We start from the raw sequence: 19267 nt of genomic DNA, 5'->3' as shown, positions 1-19267 counted from the left end.
GTCTTAGGGATTTCTGTTCCCTAGAGAAAGGACCCATCTTCTCATTTCTATATCTTTCATGAAAATATACACTGGCCATCAGGGAGACATTGTCAACCGCACACAGTTTGTGTCCTGCTTGAATCTATAGTCCTCACTTGGATGCTCAGTGTGAAACTGCTTATGACGAAGAGTGTGGGTAACCACAGGGGAGAAGCATGCTGCTTGTCATCTTGGGCACAGCACTGGGGCGAAGACTTATATGTGTGCGTAGGCTAGAGGGGATTGGGTTGTAGGGGACATATCTGATGAGAATTTAGGAATCACTTGAGGGCGTGATGGGGAAATGAAAACATACTTGACATACAACATGTGTACCGTTAAAAAAAACCCATTAGGGGACCCAGTCTGATGCTCCTGTCTTTAATTCAGACACTTGGGAGGCAGAAGCAGGCAGATCATTGTGAGTTTAGGGGAAGCCTGGTTTACAGATGGAGTTCCAGGTCAGCCAAGGCTATATAGGGAGACTCTGTTTAAAAAACAAACAGCCTTAACACACACATAAAATAAATGTAAAATAAAGGAATTATTGTGCGGAGGGCCATGAGCCTTTTTAAATGAAAATTTATTTCAAGGCAGGTGCTACAACTTCCAGGAGGAGGTAGGGGCTTGAGAAATACATGCAACAGCCATTGCCTGAGATCTTCGGAGATGAGCGGAGGGTGGGATAGGGGACACCAAAAGCATCTGAGGACTGACTGGCGTCAGGGCAATATGTTGTTGTTGGTGGATGCAGCATCTCTGACCGAGGTCTGAGATGATGGAAAACTCAAGTGTGAGGGTAGCACACCTCTGACCCCATCCCAGTGCAGTCTGTGCTGTCTCCAGTGTCTTGGGTGTGGAAATGGGGTGGGGAAGGGCAGGCCACACTTGCATTTGCATAGCTTGCAAATGAAGGACATGAAATGATAGAGTAACACTCAACAGCATTAATTTGTGCAACTCATTCAGGTCAGAGGTTTAAGAGGACAGTCAGGGAGTAGTAACAAGAAAGGAGCAGGAGGTGCTGGAGAGAGTTCAGTGTGAAAGAACACGTGGAGATTGTTCTGAGTTGAGGGTTGCATTACTGCCTTTGAGTGGCTGAAGCCTTGGGTATTCCACCAGAGGAAACCACTCCTCCCACCCAAGTGGCTCCAGACACTCAAAGGCAATAATGCAGCTTTCAACTCACAAACAACTCCACGTGTTCCCTCCCCCTGAACTCTCTCCAGCACCTCCTGTTCCCTTCTTGTTAGTATTCTGTGTCAGTTTCTCAGTTGTAGAGCGTGTGTCTGGCACATGCAAGACCCTGGCTTCCATCCAAAGCATGGCAAAACCAGAAACAAACAGACAGAAAACCCCACAAAGTGGTATCAGTGATATATAATAAATTTTTATTATGAACATAGAGCAAATTTACAAGTAACTCAGATTTGGCTTTAGCTGGGCAAATTTAAATAATCCAGCATTGTGTGGGTGAAGCAAAATATACACAGGCTGTGTTAGGACTGAAAGAAATCCCTGAGTAGGAGAACTAATCAATTCTCTCCAAAGCCTGTTGGCTTGGCATGAGACCAAACACTTGATATCCAATACAACCTTTGCTTAACAGGCACAGAGGGTGTGCCTTAGCTCAGAAGGTTCCTGAAGCGACTATTTGCCTTTCCTCCTGCTGCTGCACTCATCCCTGGTGCCCTGGTGGAGAAGGCAGGATTCAAGGCTACAGAAAGGCCAGGGCCGGGTGAGAGGACCCTGCTAACACCCCACTTCCGGTGGAGCACTGGCCCACTGGAAGTGCACAGCATTCCAGGCTGTAAACAATGCCTCTGGCATGGGTGACTGCATTCCTTTAAGGGCACACTTCACATGAGCCAAACAGACATAGCAGAGGCCAAGGTTTCCTGAGAGTGCAGGACAGACAATGTCCAGGTAGCCAGGCCTGGTGGCCTGGGCTGCAGTCTCAGCAGTTGGGGTGCTGTAGAAGGTGTTACTGTGGGATTGAAACCTGCACAGGCTCCATGCTGGAACTCTGTCTCAAAAGAAGGAAAAAAAGTCAAAAAGAAAGGGAAACAGAGGCAGCAACACTGCAGAAGGGCAGTTGGAGGCTGGTCCTGGGTTTCCAGAAACCTAGCTTTGGTGGGGATGTGAAATGCTTGTAAATATTTTATGTTTTGAAGGTGAGAACAGTCTTTGTTAGAGTTTAGAAGAAACACAAGAAGGCAGACAAGCTGGAGATCGCAGAGGAAGAGTGTCCAGGCTCTGGCCAGTATCTGAAAGACAAGATTAAAAGATGGAAAAAGGGAAACCAAGGCTTTTCTTGACTAATTCAGAAAAGCAGGAGACTTAGCCTGACCCATGACAGTGGTTCTGCAAGGGACTGCCTCGCTGTTCATTTATATATTTTTGGTTTGGAACTCATGATCAAAAGGGCTTGAGAGGCCAAGGGAGACAGAAATCTAGTGGCCCTTAGGCAAAGTGAGAGGCAATTCAGTAGCTACAATTTTCAAATAGTGGATCATCTCTGAAAGAGGAAAACTCCAATACCTCCAAATATGGCTTCTTTTCAAATAATTTCAGCACTCTCCGAAGGTTAGCTCTGTGCTGCTTTTTCACACTCCAGATGCCTGTCAGTCCAAGTCACCAGCTCTGCTTTTTGGGCACCTTCCTGGTGGATGTTAGAGATGTTGTCTTTTCTTCTGAATCCTGCCTAGAAGTTTGCTTACAGTTGCTGCCAAAGAGCCTTTCTAGTTGCTGTGAGTGAGAAGGGCTCAGGCGTGAGGACACAAGGTTCAGAGACAATGCTGCAGATGGGTAAGCATGACAGTTGTCGGGTGTGTAGATTGCCCATGGAGGTTTGATCTTCTCATGTGTGGTGGCTTCCAATCAGCCTTTAAAGAGATGGGACTGACCATTTCCTGCTTCTGGTTTGTTTTGTTTTGTTTGGCATAAGCACTTAGGTGACCTCCAAGGGTTATGGAAGGAAAGTCAAGGCAGACTCTGACAGGGCAGGACTTGGAGTTGGGAGTGGAATGAAGGTGCTCTGAACAGGTCAATTTAAAACAATCTGGGTCAGGAAAGTGAAAGGGTGAGAAATTTTGATACCTCACTCTCAGCCAAACTGTAGGCTCCAGGATCCACCTTTTCTTCTATAGACACTGAAGGAGTCAATAGAATGAATGCATGAGTGAGTGTGTGTGTGTGTGTGTGTGTGTGTGTGTGTGTGTGTGTGTGTGTGCAGAGACCCTCCAGTGAGGGAGAGAATCTGGGAATGCATCACTGGTGCAGCCAGCAGGACAGACGGACAGATTATGCTCACTTCTTTTTTACTTCTGAATAAACTGTTTCTGTGGATCTTGGAGATGAAGGTGCTGAAGTTGGTTGGTTGGGTTGCTGGGCATTGAAGTTCAGGACAGTGTATGCGACGTCATCCACCTGAAAGTTTGAGAGTTGATCAGTGACATCAGCACCACAGGCCCGAGCCTCACCTTGCTGCAGCTGTGGGAGAGGGCTCCTGTCACTCACAGTCAGTCATCCAGATGGGCTACAGAGCAGAATGAAAGCCAGATGTGTGCGAGGATGTGCACCGTCAGACTGCCTTTGCCCTCTGTAGGGAATGTGACAGCAAAGTGTGTCTGGGGAGAACAGGTTTGTGTGCTCACTGTGGGTGGGTTCCAGCTCTGAAAGTTCCCACTCTGAAAGTGTCCTTATGACTTAAAGCACTCTTTGGTCTATGTGTGTACTCTATTGAAAGGCTTAAATGATGAAATTTGGTAAAATTGTTATAAAATGAAGGAAGAGGATCTCAGACCCATTAGAATGGAAGCCCTGCGCTGAGGTCAGAGCAGGTCTAGACTGGAGGAGAGAGTATGATTGTGCTGCCCTGCATGGGCCGGGCTGTGTACAAGTCAACTTGCTTTATTCTTTTGTCCTCTTTTTGAGGTAGGCAGAATGCCCATTGTCTAGGTGACAAAGCTTGAGGATCACAGAGTTCAAGTTCCTTGACAAGAGTCATGGAATTCTAGGAGTCATAGCCAGAAATTAACCACATGGTGGAGATAATTCCAACACACAGTCTTGTAGTAGACTCATGGGACTCAGTGATCAGTCTGTCTTTCTGTGCAGCATTGAGAGTAGAGACCCATACTGGATTTCACAGTTGTGTCTCTTCAAGCATACTTTTCTCAGCTTGGTGTGGTAGCACACACTTGTCATCCCAGCACATGAAAGGCTAAGGCAAGAGTATGGCCACAGTTCAAGGCCAGCCTTGGTTACATAGTTCAAAGGTTGCCAAGGCTGCATGGTGAGACCTTGACTCAACAAACAAAGAAATCAAAACAATACAGCTACCCCAAGTTTCCTCAGAGACATTTTCTAGCACAAACAGCCAGCAAAAGTGGCAGTGCTCACCTTGTTAGGAGAGTTGTCAGAAGGAGCCCGATCTAGGGGAGCAAGAGAGAGATATCAGTGCACATGAAAAAGGCTTTGTGATTTCTAGCAGGTGGAGGGGGATGGGGGAAGGGGGCCCATCATCAGTTCATGAATTGGCTCCCCCCCCCCCCGAGTCTGGTACGGACCCATTGCATTAGTGTCAGAGTAGGAGTGGGATAGAGCTATTCCCGTTTACCCAGTTCACAAGATGCCCAGAGTTGATTCTCAGCAGCATGCCCCAATAGCAAGGAGGAACATAGAGGCCATGGCACCCAGATATCCCACAAAACAAAGAAAGTTTCCCCAAGGTAGAAGTCCCACATTTGTAATAGAGGCAGGGAAGTTGACACTAGGATGGCTTCTGGAAACATGCCTTCTTCATGGCCTGTCTAGCCTCGGTGGAATGGGCCCTTCTCCAGGGCTCTCTCATGCCATTCTTCTGTAGCTAGGAAGGGTATGATTCGTGGGATCCTTAGCACTGGGAAGTAGAGCTCTCTTCTATTTAAATTCTGAGAGGAAGGCATGGTCTACAATCCCAGGATCCCCTGGCAGAACAGGACACATGTTAGAATACCAATTCTCATAATGTGATTGGTTTACTTACTGTGGTTGGAGGTTGAGGGTTTGTGCTCTGTGAGATCTCGCTGGTCACTTCCCCTAAATAAATATGAGACACTGTGACTACTATTCCCACACACGGGGCCTTTGCTCTGGAGTTGGGGTGGACTCTGTGGGCAGCTTCTTCCTGAGAGATCCTTGGTGTCAATGATGCCTCATTGCATCAACTTGGCACTGCCTTTCCTCCTGGTGCCTCAGTGCTTAAGCTAATCATGATGCCTGCTAGTATTTGTTCTTCCCTCTTTTCTGGACACGGAGTTTGCTCTCCTTTGCTCCTGGGTGCCATGACCACACCCAGGGCTGGCGCTTTACTGTGAGTGAGCTGTGTCCCCAGGCTGTAGTTTCTCAGGTGCTTCTGCACCTGCCTTACTTGACCCTGTCCTGTCTGGCTTAACGCAGGTGGCTCTTCTGTTTCTACTCATTTCTTGACCAAGAGGACTTTAATGCTTTTTCTTCATCCTAGGGTCTCTTCTCAACCTGTCCCTGTCCCTCCTGCTGCTGCTCAGTCAGCAGGACATGCTACCTGCATAGTCTTGTTGCTTCTTGGAGTCCCTCCCTTCTCTCTCTTCTTGGACTTTGGCTTCCTAACTGGAGGACAGAAGGACATACTTGAACCTGTTCTCTAAGTAGGTGGGAGTGGATACCAAAAAACAGAGGCATTCAAGGACCATGAAGACAGGGAGGCAGCACCCACAGGATCAGTGCTCAGAAGCAGAGGTTTAGGAAAGGATAGGAAGGGCTCCAGCTCAGGCAGAGAGAGAGAGAAAAAGAAACCCTTGCCCACTCCCAAGCATGACACTAAGACTTGCAGCAAACAAAAAAGGAAAGACCGTCCTACCCGCCAGACTTCCTGGAATAGAGGAAATATGCCAGCCCTGCTATTAGAGCCACCCCAGCCACAGCTCCAATCACGATGCCAGCAATGGCGCCACCTGAGAGGCCTCCTTGTGTTGGATCAACTGTCCGGGAGAGAAAAGACAAGAAGGAATGAAGTGAAAGTCTTTTCTAGTGGTGGGTCTGGACAGTTTTCAGCATGATGTTATTTCTGTTCACTGTTTTGGGAGATATATTTTCTGTGGGAAAGTTGATTGGATGAGTTGAAGTGTGAGGCCCTTAGCAAATGCCTCTTCCCCTCGCATCGTTGTCCTAAGTTTTTTCTCCCTCTTCCTTCCAATCCCCCAATTCCATCAATTCTATCCTGGTGATAACCTGTGGGAATGTGAGACAGGATGATTGCTGTTGTGCATGTTAAAACTTCCAGTGTTTTCATGGCTACATCTGTTCCACAGGGTCTCAGTGTGGCAGCCATGAGTAAGTGGTCCCTTATGGCCATGATTAATTGCCAGAAGGCACAGAGGCCGTGCTTTGTGCAGCGGGGTAGGAAAGCAAGGCAGACTGTGTAAAAGCCCATTTCCTCTCAACTTGGCAGGAACTCTGAGCTGTACTGCACTTGAAGAGACACCTTCTCTGCTTCCATGGGGTCATATCTCCATGTGGCCTAAGGGTCCCCCAGGCTCACCTTCATGTCTAAGCCCATCAGAGCTATATCCTGGAGAATGAAAACTAATAACTTACTAGGTTTGAAATTTTGGAATAGACCCTCCCCCGTTCTCCCTCACTTTTGTTTAGTATCCACGTGGTTTCACTTTTTGGATGACACATGTGTCCCAGCCCCTGATGTCCTAACGCCTTTCATACCTCTTTACTCTTTGTTGTATACAACCATTTGAGGTTCAGTCCTGGCCAGTTTTCTCAAGAGTGATTAATAATGGTAATGTTGGTGACCATGATAATAATATTTATGATGTAGCTGTCCCTGTGTTTGCATCTGTTTTTATCTATATGGTGAGTCTATCACATTGAAATTAATTCCATTTAAAGAGTAAAAAAGCCTGAGGCTTAAAATGTTTTTTTTTTTTAAATATTTATCTCTGTCTAGTTAATCAGAGGGAAGCCTGGCTGCCTGATGTCAAAGCTAACACTGATGGCAGGAATAGGTATAGCTAACACTTTCTTACTCTCTGTGTGTGGGAATTTGGCAAAAATGTTACTTGGTTATTATATTAAATACTTACAAACTACTATGAGCCAGGTAAAGGATGTACTGCATCCTAGAATCCTAGCATTCAGAGGCTGAGGCAGGAGGATTGTGAGTTTGAGAAGTGTCTGTGCTATATAATGAGACCCTTGCCTCACAAAGCTCTGCCCAAGTAGTGGAACGAGGGAAGTGGTGACCAGAATGAAGAGGACAAGGCAGAGACTAGGGTACAGAAAGCTGACACACCGAAAGTTCAGAATGATTAACAATGGCAGCCTTTCCCCAGACTAGCTTGGAAAAAAGAGGTGGCTGTTACTGAAATTTGAGACCTTACCATCCACTCTTCAGAATACTAAGAATTCTAAGAGCACTCAATAGTTATATGCTAGCAGCTGGGTGGCCTCGAAGCAACAAACAAATCCCTAGAATCCTGGACTCTGCAGAGATGGAATCATGAAGAAACATAAAATTGAACAGATGTATAACCAATAAGACTGGATCAAGAAAAAAGTTGACAAAATTTCACAGCCTTTAATGACAAAAACACTGAACACTGGTCTCTAGCCCAGTGTCACAAAGGCCACACATGGAAATGCACAGCCACTATGGGACTCAGTGGGGACACTGGCAGCTTTCCCTGTAAGATCAGGGAGAACACAGGATGCTGCTGTGGCCACTGTGTTCAAAAGATTCTTAGGAGCCCTACACAGAACCATTAGTGTAGACAATGTAATAAAAGTGACATATAAAGTGGTAAAGTAGATATCTGTAGAAGACACAAACTTGTATTTAGAAGAACCTTAACATTCTACAGTGCATTCTCTGAACTAAATTAGTAAAACGAGCAAAATGTTGGCTAACAAAACGAGCCTACCCAAGAGAGCTGTATTCCTATGTATTAATACTGACCACACACAGTCAGAGCTCCCTTTCCTCCTCCTGGCCATTCTAGAGATTGAACCTAGGGTCTCATGCAAGTGTTCAGCTCTGAGCAACAGTCCCAGCCTTAACAGTGAACCATTTGGAAAGAGTGTAAGGAAGTATTTTATTTAGGAGAGCACTGAAGAGAATGAATACTCAGAATCAACTCTGCTAAAGAGATAAAAGACTTGCACTACCAAATACTGCTGTCAGAGATGATGAAAGAAGACAAGGAATGAGAGATGCCAGGTTAGATGGGCTGAAGGTCATACTCTCTTTTTTTTTTTTTTTTTGGTTTTTCGAGACAGGGTTTCTCTGTGTAGCCCTGGCTATCCTGGCACTCACTTTGTAGACCAGGCTGGCCTCGAACTCAGAAATCCGCCTGCCTCTGCCTCCCGAGTGCTGGGATTAAAGGCGTGCGCCACCACGCCCGGCCTGAAGGTCATACTCTCAATGTTGTCATTGTTTCATTGCTGGAGACTGAGCCCAGGGCTTGAGCAGAGTAAGCAAATGCTCTACCACGGAGCTATATCCCGAGCTCTGCCACGAAATTACTCCGGGTGGCCTTGAACTAGTTATGCTAGGCACTCTTCGTTGGTACTTCTGCCTCAGCTTCTCCAGTGGCCGGTATCACAGTCATGAGCCAGACTGTCTGACAGACTTTTTAAGACAGATGATGATATTACTATGGTGTTCTATCAGTCCTATGCACATTGGCTTAAAACCCCAGTGATATTTTATACAGAAATAGAAAAATCTATTCTACCTGTCCTGGAGCTTACTATATAGACTAGGCTGGCCTCAATGTCTCAGGGATCCAGCTATCTCTGCCTCCTGAGATCAGGGATCAGAGGGAAGTGCCATCACCCCTAACCTTAAAAGTATCTTGAAAAGGAGGAAGAAAATTGCATGGACATCCTTCATGATTTCATAATTATAGTACAATCAATTTAAGCCTATCCCCGACTAGCTTACATACAAACAAGACTCAGGCTATGGTTATTTTATTTGGCTTTGGCAATTACTATAGGATTACCCGTAATCTATTCTGCTGCTGGCCTGTCTACGTCCACAGTGGTGAACCCTAGATACTAACTGTTTCTCCTGGCCGTGGGCTCATTGTCCATCCCCCCACACCCTTCTCTAACCAGGTCACTTCAAGTCCACCTTCTAATCCCTCCAGTAATTGGCTGTAGCCAATTTGCTGTGTATTGAAATACTAAGTGTGGGCCCCCAAGACATGGTTGCCCCAGGGACCAGACAGTTATTTCTCACTGGTACATAAAGATGCCAACAGCCAATAGCTGGGCAGAAGAGACATAGGTGGGTTTTAGGGCTCCTGCTATGGGATCCAGGGAAAACAGAGGTGGGGGGGGGCGGGAGAGAAGGAGTAGGAAGATGAGGGGGAGGAGGAAGGAGGATGAAGGTGAGTGCCACCATGGGTTAGGAGTCAAGAAAACATGGCCCTGAGGGCTGGCCAATTGGAGTTAAGATCAGCCCAGATGAAACGTATTAAGTAATCACTTGGGGTTATTGATAGGAAATAGATTTTAGTAGCATACAGGGTAGATATGTGTCCAGCTCTAGTACAGATTAAGGCTCAGTGTAAATAATAAAAGTTGTGTGCCTTTTTTTCTGAGATCTGAATGATCAAATTTGGAGTAGAAACTCCAGATTGTGATTAAAAATTTCTAGAACTATAATTTTAGTACAAATCCACAATAACCAAAGTGTGTGACATAAAGGCAGACATATAGAGTAGTGAAATAGAACAGACAGCTCAGAACTGCTCATGTACACTGGCCAATGATTCAATTCAAGATTAGTTGAACATGATAAATGTGCATGTTTATGGGCCACTGTATATGTTTTGCATGCACACTATAATGTGCTGTCAGATCAGAGAGGATGTCGCATCTCTCACTTCATTTGTCATTTTTTAGTGTTATGAACATTCATCTCTGCTGGCTCTTTTGAAAGACAGAGCTAATTGGTGTAAATCAGAGGTGTCCTCTCCAGTTACAGAATTTGGAAAGCATTCTTGCTGTCCAACTGCACCTGGGACCAGAAGAGTTTTCATCAGGCTAAGATTGCTCAATGATAGAGGGATAACCTTTTAAACAAGGGATGTTGGGGAAATGGGATATCCAGGGAAAAGAGTGATTGGTTCTAAGCCCTCACCTTACATCATATAAAAATCAATTCTAAGTGTATCAAAGACCCTAATATCAGAGCCAAACACCAACCATAAAACTTTTAGAAAACAGGATGAAAGCTTCTTGAGATTCAATTATGGCTCGGTTTCTCTGTCATGATGCCAGATGCATAGGGCCATGATAAAAATAGATAAAGTGGACTTTAGCAAAATTGAAAATGTTTGTGCATCAGAGGATCTTATCAGTCATACAGCCCAGCAGGTCTTTGTGGCACTTTTCACAATAATCAAGGCATGGACAGTAAATGTCTATCAGTGGATGAATGAGTAAGAAAATGTGAATGTATATTCACATAGGAGTGCCACTGGACCTTTAAAAGGAGGCAGCTCTGTCATGTGATTCTGTGAAAGAGCCTAGAGGACAGGATGCTGGGTGAGACAGGCCATGTGTCGGAAACTCCACACAGTCTCATCCATGATCTCAACAATGTCTGTGGAAGGAGAGAGTGGAATGAAGCTGACCAGAGACTTCATGGAGCAGGAGCGATGGGGAGTCACTGGTCAGGGTACAAGGTTTAAGACAGACCAGAAGGTTAGGTTTTGAGAGGCCTGACACATCAGGGGATTATAGTCAGCCATAATGTATTGCAAAGAAGTGAACAATAAATTTCAAAGGTCTTAGCCTAAAGAGTGATAAAGGAAGTAACAAATGTCAATAAACTTGGTTTAATCATTCCTGTATCTAGATATTATTTCTCTTAAATATATTTAATTTTTGTGCCAATTTAAAAACCATTACTAATAATAAACAAAGGCTTTTACCAGGAAAGTGACAAAAAAGTCCACTTTTAGAATAGCAGAATATACTTGTAAATAAAACATCTGACAAGAGGTTAATAGTGGAAAAACAAAACAAAACAAAAAAACCCCAAACATTCCAACTTAAAAACAAGGAAAAGACTTGTAGCCTGTATTTGCAGGGTAACCTGGAACTTGCTATGTAGGCAAGGCTGGTTGGGAACTCATAGAGATCCATGGTCTATGATGTGCTGGGATTAAAGGTGCCATGCTTAACTTGCTATGTGTTTTACTGTGAATTGACTCACATCCATCGCCATGGTGGCTGTATTTGTATTTTGAGATGTATTTTTCCCTTGAAACTTTTACCCATTTTGCACACCCTTGATAAATTGCACCCACTGTCAACACTCATGAGTAAGAAGGATGGAGAGGTCACTCACATAGTACGTCCATCTTGATTGAGTTGCTTATCTCGACGCTGACTGGATTCGAGATTTCACACTGATACTCGCCGGCATCTTCCCTCTTAATAGGGTCTATTCTGAGGATGCTGTCGTTCTGGGAGAGTGTCATTCTCTCTGTGAGCTGAAGACTCTGGCTATTGAAGAGCCACCGGATGTTGGCTCCAATGTCATTCAACACGCAGGTCAGGGTCACAGAGTCTAGTTCTTTGACTGTGGTGTTGGTGACTTTGAGGGTGGGCTTACTCAATGGCTCTGTGGACAAACAGAGGAGGGGACCAGCTGAGAGTCCTTTATCCTTAGAGATCTCAGCCAACTCACAGGGCCCACAGAATGAAATGGTCCTCTGTAAGGCCACATGTTCGAGTTCAAGGTAAGATCTGTAAGGAGAGACATGTAAACTCCTCCTACCCAGATCACCCAGAGTGACCCTTGTCTCAGGGTATTTGTATAGATTCCTCACCAGGAGCCTCTCCATCCCATAAATCCAGAAACCTCACCAGGGAGCAATGTTTTTCCCAATGACTTTTTTGTGCTAACTTTCAGTGAGTGCAGTGTCAGGTACCTCTGTCACAAAATAGCTCTCTGTTCTGTAGTTAATTTGTCATGCGGTTAAGTTGGCCCAGCTAATCTTAAAGATGTCAAAGCCTAGACCACAGGACTGGGAGAAATCCCAAACTAAAGAATTTCTATGAGAAGAAAAATGTTATTTCCTCGCCCCATGGATAGGGACTAAATACCACAGTGAGGAAGTGAATGGTCACAGTGTTATCAACAGCTGGCCACTCTAGTGCTCACTACAGATTTCTCTAAAAGACAAGGTCTCACTGTACAGTCCTAGATAGCCTCGAACTTGCTCTGTAGACCAGGCTAGCCTTAAACTCAGAGACCCATCTGCTTCAGCCCACTGAGTGCTGGGATTAGAGGTGTGAGCCACCACACATGGACCATACCACAGAGGTCACCAGGTGCCTTCCTTGTCCTTTCCTCTACACAGAAACTCAACACGAAGGTCCCTGTTCTGCAAGCCAGTGCCCTTCACTGTTCTCAGGGATCACCCAGTGCTGGTGTCCAGGGCTCACACAGCTGGACCCCTAGAGCCAGGACACAGTTCAGAGCCAACTGCCCCAAAGTTCACTTTTTTATTTTTCCAGTCTTTGGGAACAAGCAAATCCCCATGTGCTCTTTGCTGACCACCAGTGGCCTTTTCTTTCACTTTGTTTTATTTATTTATTTATTTATTTATTTATTTATTTATTTATTTATTTATAATTTTGAGGCAGGATCTCACTATGCAGCTGTGGCTGGCCTAGAACTCACTATGTGGACCAGGCTGGCCTCAATCTCATAAATCTCCACCTGCCCCTCCCTCCCTAGTGCTGGGGTTAGAGGTGTGCACCACCACACTCAGCCTATGTTTATTTTTACACCTTGAGAAGAGCAAGTGAAAAAGCATCATCAAATTCCCTGCAATGTGGTTCACCCCAACTCAGCACAGGGCTCCCAGTTATCTCCTGTAACCCAGTCTTCCCATCCCATCACTCAGGGAGACAGGAACAAATCTGGGAGCAGAGCTCAGAGCTGCTGGTCCCCATCTGAGGGGAATTTTCTCCTCTCACTTGGAGAAAATGAATGTGAGCGTAGTTCAAAGCCCTGAGTGTTCCTTCTCAGTCCTGGAGATCACCAAAGGAAAATGGAAATGGCAGAAGGCATGAGTTAGTGACAGAAGGAAATCACCCTCCTCTGGGAAGTCCCTTACACCACCTGAGGCTTTTCAAGGCTGGGAGAACCTCCTCTGTTCCAAGTTCAATGCCAGATCAGCCAGGAGAAACAGAAAAGGGTTAGATATAGGATGGAGGAAGCAGCTCTGGGGAGGATTGTGGTTTGCCTGTTCCCATAGAAACAGGCTGGAAATGACGCTGGTTTGCACCTTCCCAGAACACCAAAAAGACTCCACTCCAACCCTGGTGCTGATACTTCAGAGATCCACTTACCAAGGACTGTAATGTTCTTGACTGTGGTCCTATTGAGGCCAGTGACAGAGTTATTGACGAAGCAGGTATAGGTTCCGCTATTATTAGTAGTGATGTTGGGGATAAAGAGCTCTTGGGAGGATGCATGGGGCTTCTCATTGATAAGCCAAAAGTACTGTGCAGGTGGGTTAGAGGCTGCATGGCAGGAGAGGTTGAGGTTTGACCCTGGATGCAAATAAATATCTGAGGGGGATATAATCGGGGTGTCCGGACCATCTGGAGCAAACAGAATAAAGCCAAATGTGACATCAGCAGAGGGAAGGGGAAATCCTGGTCTCTAGAATGCTACAGTATCTGTGCTATAACTTCAGTTAAGCAGGTCCCAGCCAGAGCTGCGGTGAAGGTTAGTAGAAGGGTACTCTTGTAATGTATGCGTCCTGGTCCATCACTAACACACAGAAAACAGCCCCACTGGACACGCAAGTGTTCACTGAGCCTGAGTCTGAAATGTCCCCTGTGTCTCCATCACCCTTATCCTCTCTAGACAGGAGTAATCCCTCTAGTCCATTCTAGCTCAGGGCTGGGCCTGGCTTCATGTGCTTGGGCTAGGCCAGCATATCATGGCCCACCTAGATATATATGTGGTGGGTCTGTCATGAACCCAGGAGCGAATATGTGTCCTGGCTCTAGATCTCTGTATTTAGGCAGCTGTAGCAAGGATGGGAAAGAAGTTACTCACAGATAATGTTCAGGCTGAATGGGTCACTTCGGTTGACACTCACTGGGTTCCGGGTTTCACACACATAGGGTCCTGTGTCATTCCTCGTGACATTGAGTAAAGTGAGAGTCCTGTTGCCCTCAGACAGCTTCAGCCTGTCACCTTCTGAAAGGCTTTCACCATTTCTGCTCCACAGGTAGGTTATATCATCAGGGTCAGTGTAAGATTCACAGGTTAATGATACGGAGTCGTCACCCTCTACGGGATTGGAGTTGTTGCTTGTGATGTTGGACTTTAGTAATAGGGCTGTGCAGATAATAGAGAGAAGATTGCCCTGTGTGGTACTTCTGATTTTTATAATGGCCTTTTTCAATCCGAGCTGGTCTCTTACCTCCCTGCCAACCCAGATCCTTAGAGAACCAGGCAGGAGGCAAATTATAGGCAGATGGAGTAGATGAGTGCTCAGAGAGGATGGGGTCTCCTGCACTGTGTATGGGAGAAGCAAGGCTCTCTCCTGAGTAACTGAGCTGCAGTTTGGTGATGCACAGACTCAAGTCTCAGAATCAGAGACCTCCTCTTATGTCCTGGTGCTCACTGACTGGTTGTCTGCCTTTAGACAGAATGTGTCAATCCCCTCCAGCTGCCAGGACAGCTGCTGCTCAGGGTAGACAGGTGCCCCCCTAGCCTTTGCTGTTCGGGGCTGTCCTATAGATGGGCAGTGAGGACACTTCCCATTGAGCTTCCCTGAGAATCCTCACAGCCTGTCAGATACCCCACACAAGAGACTTGCAGCTGCCTAGCATTCAGGTTGGGCTGGGCCACCAGGTGGGCCATTCTTGTCAGGTGTTTGGTGGTGACTGACATGAGTAAGAGATTCCCCCAAAAGAGAAGCCTGAGTGCAAGAAATTATCTAAAAGAGTAAGGCGTGCCTAGTAAGGTCTCCAGGGTGGGGAGGCTGGAGATGTGGCTCTGGACAGATAAACTCATGCCACCCAGGGCCTGTGTGACCCTGACTCAGTGACTCTATCTCCTGCCTCAGTTTCCCCATAATAGGACATATGGTAAATGATCATTGCCATGCCTGCAAATGAACCTTAAAAGGAACAATGATCTGACCTTCCATAGACCAGAGTCTATTACTATTTGCTGCAGGAAATAATCCCTGGGCCTGACACCCTGGAGAGCAAGGAGCTGCCATTTGTACACGGTTTCCTCCTACCATTTTAGGGCTCTTGTCCTTCCTGGGAAGTCTCACAGGAGCATCACAACAGTTGGCTGGTTGTCTTTCATAGCTCTCCATGTACGCAGAGCGCACTGGGTCTCAGGAGGAGATACCCAGGTGGCCTACCTCAGACATGGCTCTAGTCTAGGCTGACTGTCAACAGCCTACCAGCCTACAATCAACCATTGTCCCTGTCAGCTCTAACAAGAGGGCAAATTTCAACCCAGGCTAACAACTTCCCAGAGTTCCTGGAGTTCGGGCTGGGTCTGGAGCAAAGTGTCCTGGTGCTCACCTCTCCGTGAGATTCTCATGGTTTCCTCAGGCAGGCCCTGCTTCAGCCCTGAAGGGTCTTTCTCGAGGCCATGCTCAGGATAAGCAGCCTAAGTTACTGTGCAGAGTCTGACATCCTCAGACTGAGTTATCTCACAATCTCTTCTCTGAAAGAGTGGGTCCAAGTGAGGCATCCTGGTTTATTGCTGTTTTTCTCCCCTCTGTGTGCCCTGAACTAAATGCTCCCACCACAATGTAGGGGACATAGTAGAGTCATCAAGGATTGACAGTGCTGTGTGGGAAGCAGGATTAGCTCTACCCATGACCCAGAGGTTACAGAGAATTACTTACGGTATACATGAAATTGCACAGTCGCCTCAGTACGACGATAGCGTTCATCTGTCATTTCTAGTATGTAGACTCCCATATAGTTCTTGGTGACCCTTTGGATGAGCAGGGATCCATTCCTGTATATTATCTCCCTGCCGCTGTATGCAGGCCCTGTTATAGTCTCATTAGTGGCTGTTACAAATCGTGTAATTTCATTGTTTGTAGATATAGTGTTTTCCTTGAACCAGGCAAAGGATGCAAGCCTCTGTGTCAGATTGTGAACAAGTAGAAGAACATCGTTGTCTTCAGCAACCTGGGGTGGCATAGCCTCAATGGTGACTTGGCCAGTGGTGGGAGGGCTCCAGGAGGCTAAAAGTGAGGCTAAGAGGGAAGAGAGAAAAACCTATCAATCTTAGGACCTTTGCAAAACCTCTGAGCCTTGCTGTGCCTGTGTCCTATTGGATGATGGCCAGCAGATCACCTCCATTCCTCATCAACGCTGCATCTTTCCACTGTAGGAAACGCTCTTCTCCAGCAGTCACACAGCTCACCGCTCACTGCCCTCAGATCCCAGCTCACACTCAGAGTCTTTGCTGAGTGTAGGCCTATCTTCTCTGACCCCCTCCTCTAAAGACCCCGCACCTTCATTTTCTGGCCTTTCTCTGCTTTGTTTGTTCTGAAGTGCTTGCCAACCTGACCCCACCTAGATGTCCTCGCTGGTCTGTCGTTCTGCCCAGTAGAACTAGGGCTTTGCGAGGAGGGCTAGGTGGATTTTGGCTTAGTCCTTGCTGCCTGGAACACGCTCATATACCCATGTACAAATCAGTGTCCCAGAGCCTAGTGTGTTTGCAAATTTCTCAGCGTAGTATGCAATAATTCTGTTTACCTGCCCCAGTTTGGTTTTTACGTGGAGAGTCACCCTGACGGAGTTGTGGACTTCAGTCTTCAGGATATCCTGGCCAGTGCGATAAACTTAACAATAGGGAAGAACTGAGTTTCTCCTCACTATTTCCCAATTCACATTCACCGAGAGCTTCCTGTTGCCGTCAGGCTTCAAGCAGAAGCCAGATGTCCCTTCTCAGGTTCCTTTCCTCTCCCAGAAGACCCCAGCCAGTCTCTGAGCTCCCCTGCTCTCTACTGGGAAGGACTGTCTCCTTACCTGTGAGCAGTAGTCCTCCCCAGGGAACCTGCCCTTTGTGGAGATGTGCTGAGGCCAGCTCCATGTCTCTGCTGCCTGCTAGCCTCTTCTCCAACAGTACTGCTAAGCCAGGCTGCCCTGATATCTGCCCTGCTTTTCTTAAAGGAGCTTTTGTCTCCTCCCAGAAGAGGCCACCTCCCAGATTCACGTGGGCTGGGGGTGGAGCCTGTGACTCTGACAATGCTGTTCTCCTGTCAGTGCGGGCCTCCCATCCTTCTATTCCTCTCTTCCCAGTTCAGTGTTCTAGGACATACTCTGAGCAGCAAGGCTGAGGAGTGACCTGTGCCCTGGCCTTGGGGCTGTCAGCAGCAGCAGGAGTTCCAGCACTTCCTGTAGCCTAGAGTGACACAAACCCCCATGGGAGCCCTGTGTGCCCTGCTCTCAATGCTCACAGAGGTGGGGTTTACTCCAGGCAGGAAGTGGCAGAGTTATCTGCAGGGTTGGGAAAGGCCGAGCTGAGTGATGACTGGGTAGGGCCTGATCCATCGTCACTGATGGCACCAGTCAGGTGTCTGATCCTAGGATACAAGTTGTCTCAGGGGCTTCATATCCTGGGTGTGCAGAAGGAGGTGACCTGTGTGTTCTGGAAAGAGGACTGTGTGCTCCATCTTCCTATAGAGGGCGCCAGGGAGACCTCCCCAGCTTCCGGTGCTGGCCAAATGTGATTCAGGTCTGCCCATGCCCTCTGTAACCTCCCCAGGATGGCTCTGTTCTCCTTGGTGAATGCCCTGGGATTTCCCATCTCTCCCTTGGATGATGGAGGATGGAAGGGACCACATCGGCTGTCCTTGCAGAATGGAGTTCTCAGAGATACAGGAAAGAGTCAGTAGGACAGTGTATGGTTACATGAGGGAGCTGGCTCCAGGTGTGTCAGAACTGGGATGGAAACTGCAATACAGGTTGCAAGATAGGCTCATGTGTATTCTTTCATTGGTCATCCAGACCCCGGGAGCTCTGCGGGGGGGGGGGGGGTCTGGCCTGTTGGCACTGTTGCTCCCTCTACTGGGCTGCAACCCCCCCCTCGGCTCCTTCAGTCCCTTCTCCGACTCCTCCATTGGGGACCTCATGCTCAGTCCAATGGTTGATTGTGAGCTTCCGCCTTGCCTCTGTACTTGTCAGGCTCTGGTAGAAATTCTTAGGAGACAGACATATCTGGCTTCCATCAGCAAGCACTTCCTGGCATCCACAATCGTATACGGGTTTGGTGGCTGTATGTCGAATGGATCCCCAGGTGGGGCAGTCTCTGGATGGTCTTTCCTTCAGTCTCTGCTCCACACTTTGTCTCCATATTTCCTCCTGTGAGTATTTTGTTCACCCTTCTAAGAAGCACTGAAGCATTCACACTTTGGTCTTCCTTCTTCTTAGGCTTCATATGGTCTGTGAATTGAATCTTAGGTATTCTGAACTTTTGGACTAATACCCACTTATCAGTGAGTGCATATCTTGTTTGTTTGTTCCTTTGTGACTGAGTTACCTCACTCATGATGATATTCTCAAGTTCCATCTATTTGCCTATGAATTTCATGAAGTCATTGTTTTTAATGGCTGATTAGTAATCTGTTGTGTAATATACCACATTTTCTGTATCCATTAGTGACCCATGGCGCTGGCCACACATGTGGCAGAAGATGGCCTTATTGGATATCCGTGGGAGGAGAGCCCTCAGGCTGAGCTGTTCAATACCCCAGTGTAGGGATGCCAGGGCAGGAGAATGGGAGTGGGTGGATGTGGGAGCATCCTGATAGAGGCAGGGGGAGGGAGGTAAGGATAGGGCTTTCCGAAGGGGAGACCTGGAAAGGGGAAAACATTTGAAATGTAAATAAAGAAAATATACAAGGGGTGGTCATGCCTCAGGAGTTTTTTTCTGTTGGTTATATGGTCCAATTTCGCCCCCTGGTGTTCAGGAGGAGACCTGCAGCTCACATCTGGGTTGCCCTAAGGATGGTAACAAGGCTTTCAAAACTGTGGAGGAGTTGAGCCCTAAGGTTTCCAGGAAAGATCCCAGGTGTGGAGATCTTTTCAGGATCCATTCCTTTTTTATTGCTAGAAACTATTATAGCCATGAAATGAGACTGGCTGCCTTTTGATCTGCAGTTCCATGGTGACTAATGAGGTT

The 19267-nt window shown here is 46.9% G+C and overlaps 1 protein-coding gene and 1 long non-coding RNA gene across 5 annotated transcripts in view; one reads left to right on the top strand and one right to left on the bottom strand.

Moving 5' to 3' along the window:
* The window catches only part of LOC115031508 (uncharacterized), a 151845-nt gene that overhangs the window by 82564 nt on the left and 50014 nt on the right, over nt 1-19267 (top strand). The gene's annotated exons all lie outside the window — the stretch shown is intronic.
* Ceacam1 (CEA cell adhesion molecule 1) lies at nt 1392-17387 on the bottom strand. 4 transcript variants are annotated; one of them, XM_021166889.2, is made up of 9 exons: nt 17113-17289; nt 15975-16334; nt 14153-14437; nt 13435-13689; nt 11420-11695; nt 5903-6023; nt 5051-5103; nt 4426-4457; nt 1392-3450 (listed from the first exon to the last, which is right to left on the bottom strand). In XM_021166889.2, the coding sequence occupies exons 1-9, from the start codon at nt 17174-17176 to the stop codon at nt 3331-3333; spliced, it is 1566 nt and encodes a 521-aa protein (XP_021022548.1). In that variant the 5' UTR covers nt 17177-17289; the 3' UTR covers nt 1392-3330. The 4 variants fall into 4 exon arrangements, with proteins under 4 accessions (XP_021022548.1, XP_021022549.1, XP_021022550.1 ...); XM_021166890.2 differs by lacking the exon at nt 5051-5103; XM_021166891.3 differs by lacking the exon at nt 5903-6023.

Source organism: Mus caroli, unplaced genomic scaffold, assembly GCF_978045245.1.
Source record: "Mus caroli unplaced genomic scaffold, Mus_caroli_1 scaffold_8, whole genome shotgun sequence".
NCBI classification, from domain to species: domain Eukaryota; kingdom Metazoa; phylum Chordata; class Mammalia; order Rodentia; family Muridae; genus Mus; species Mus caroli.
Note: the sequence above shows the minus strand (reverse complement) of the source record. Positions and strands in the feature narration are given on the sequence as shown.

Bases quoted from the DNA above. Each gene is read 5' to 3' on its own strand.
- Ceacam1 (XM_021166889.2), bottom strand. From the start codon at position 17,176: ATGGAGCTGGCCTCAGCACATCTCCACAAAGGGCAGGTTCCCTGGGGA. The intron at 16,335-17,112 runs GTAAGGAGACAG...CTTCCCTCTTAG, and splicing joins GGGAGGACTACTGCTCACAG to CCTCACTTTTAGCCTCCTGG. The intron at 4,458-5,050 runs GTAAGTAAACCA...TTGCTCCCCTAG, and splicing joins ACCCTCAACCTCCAACCACA to ATCGGGCTCCTTCTGACAAC.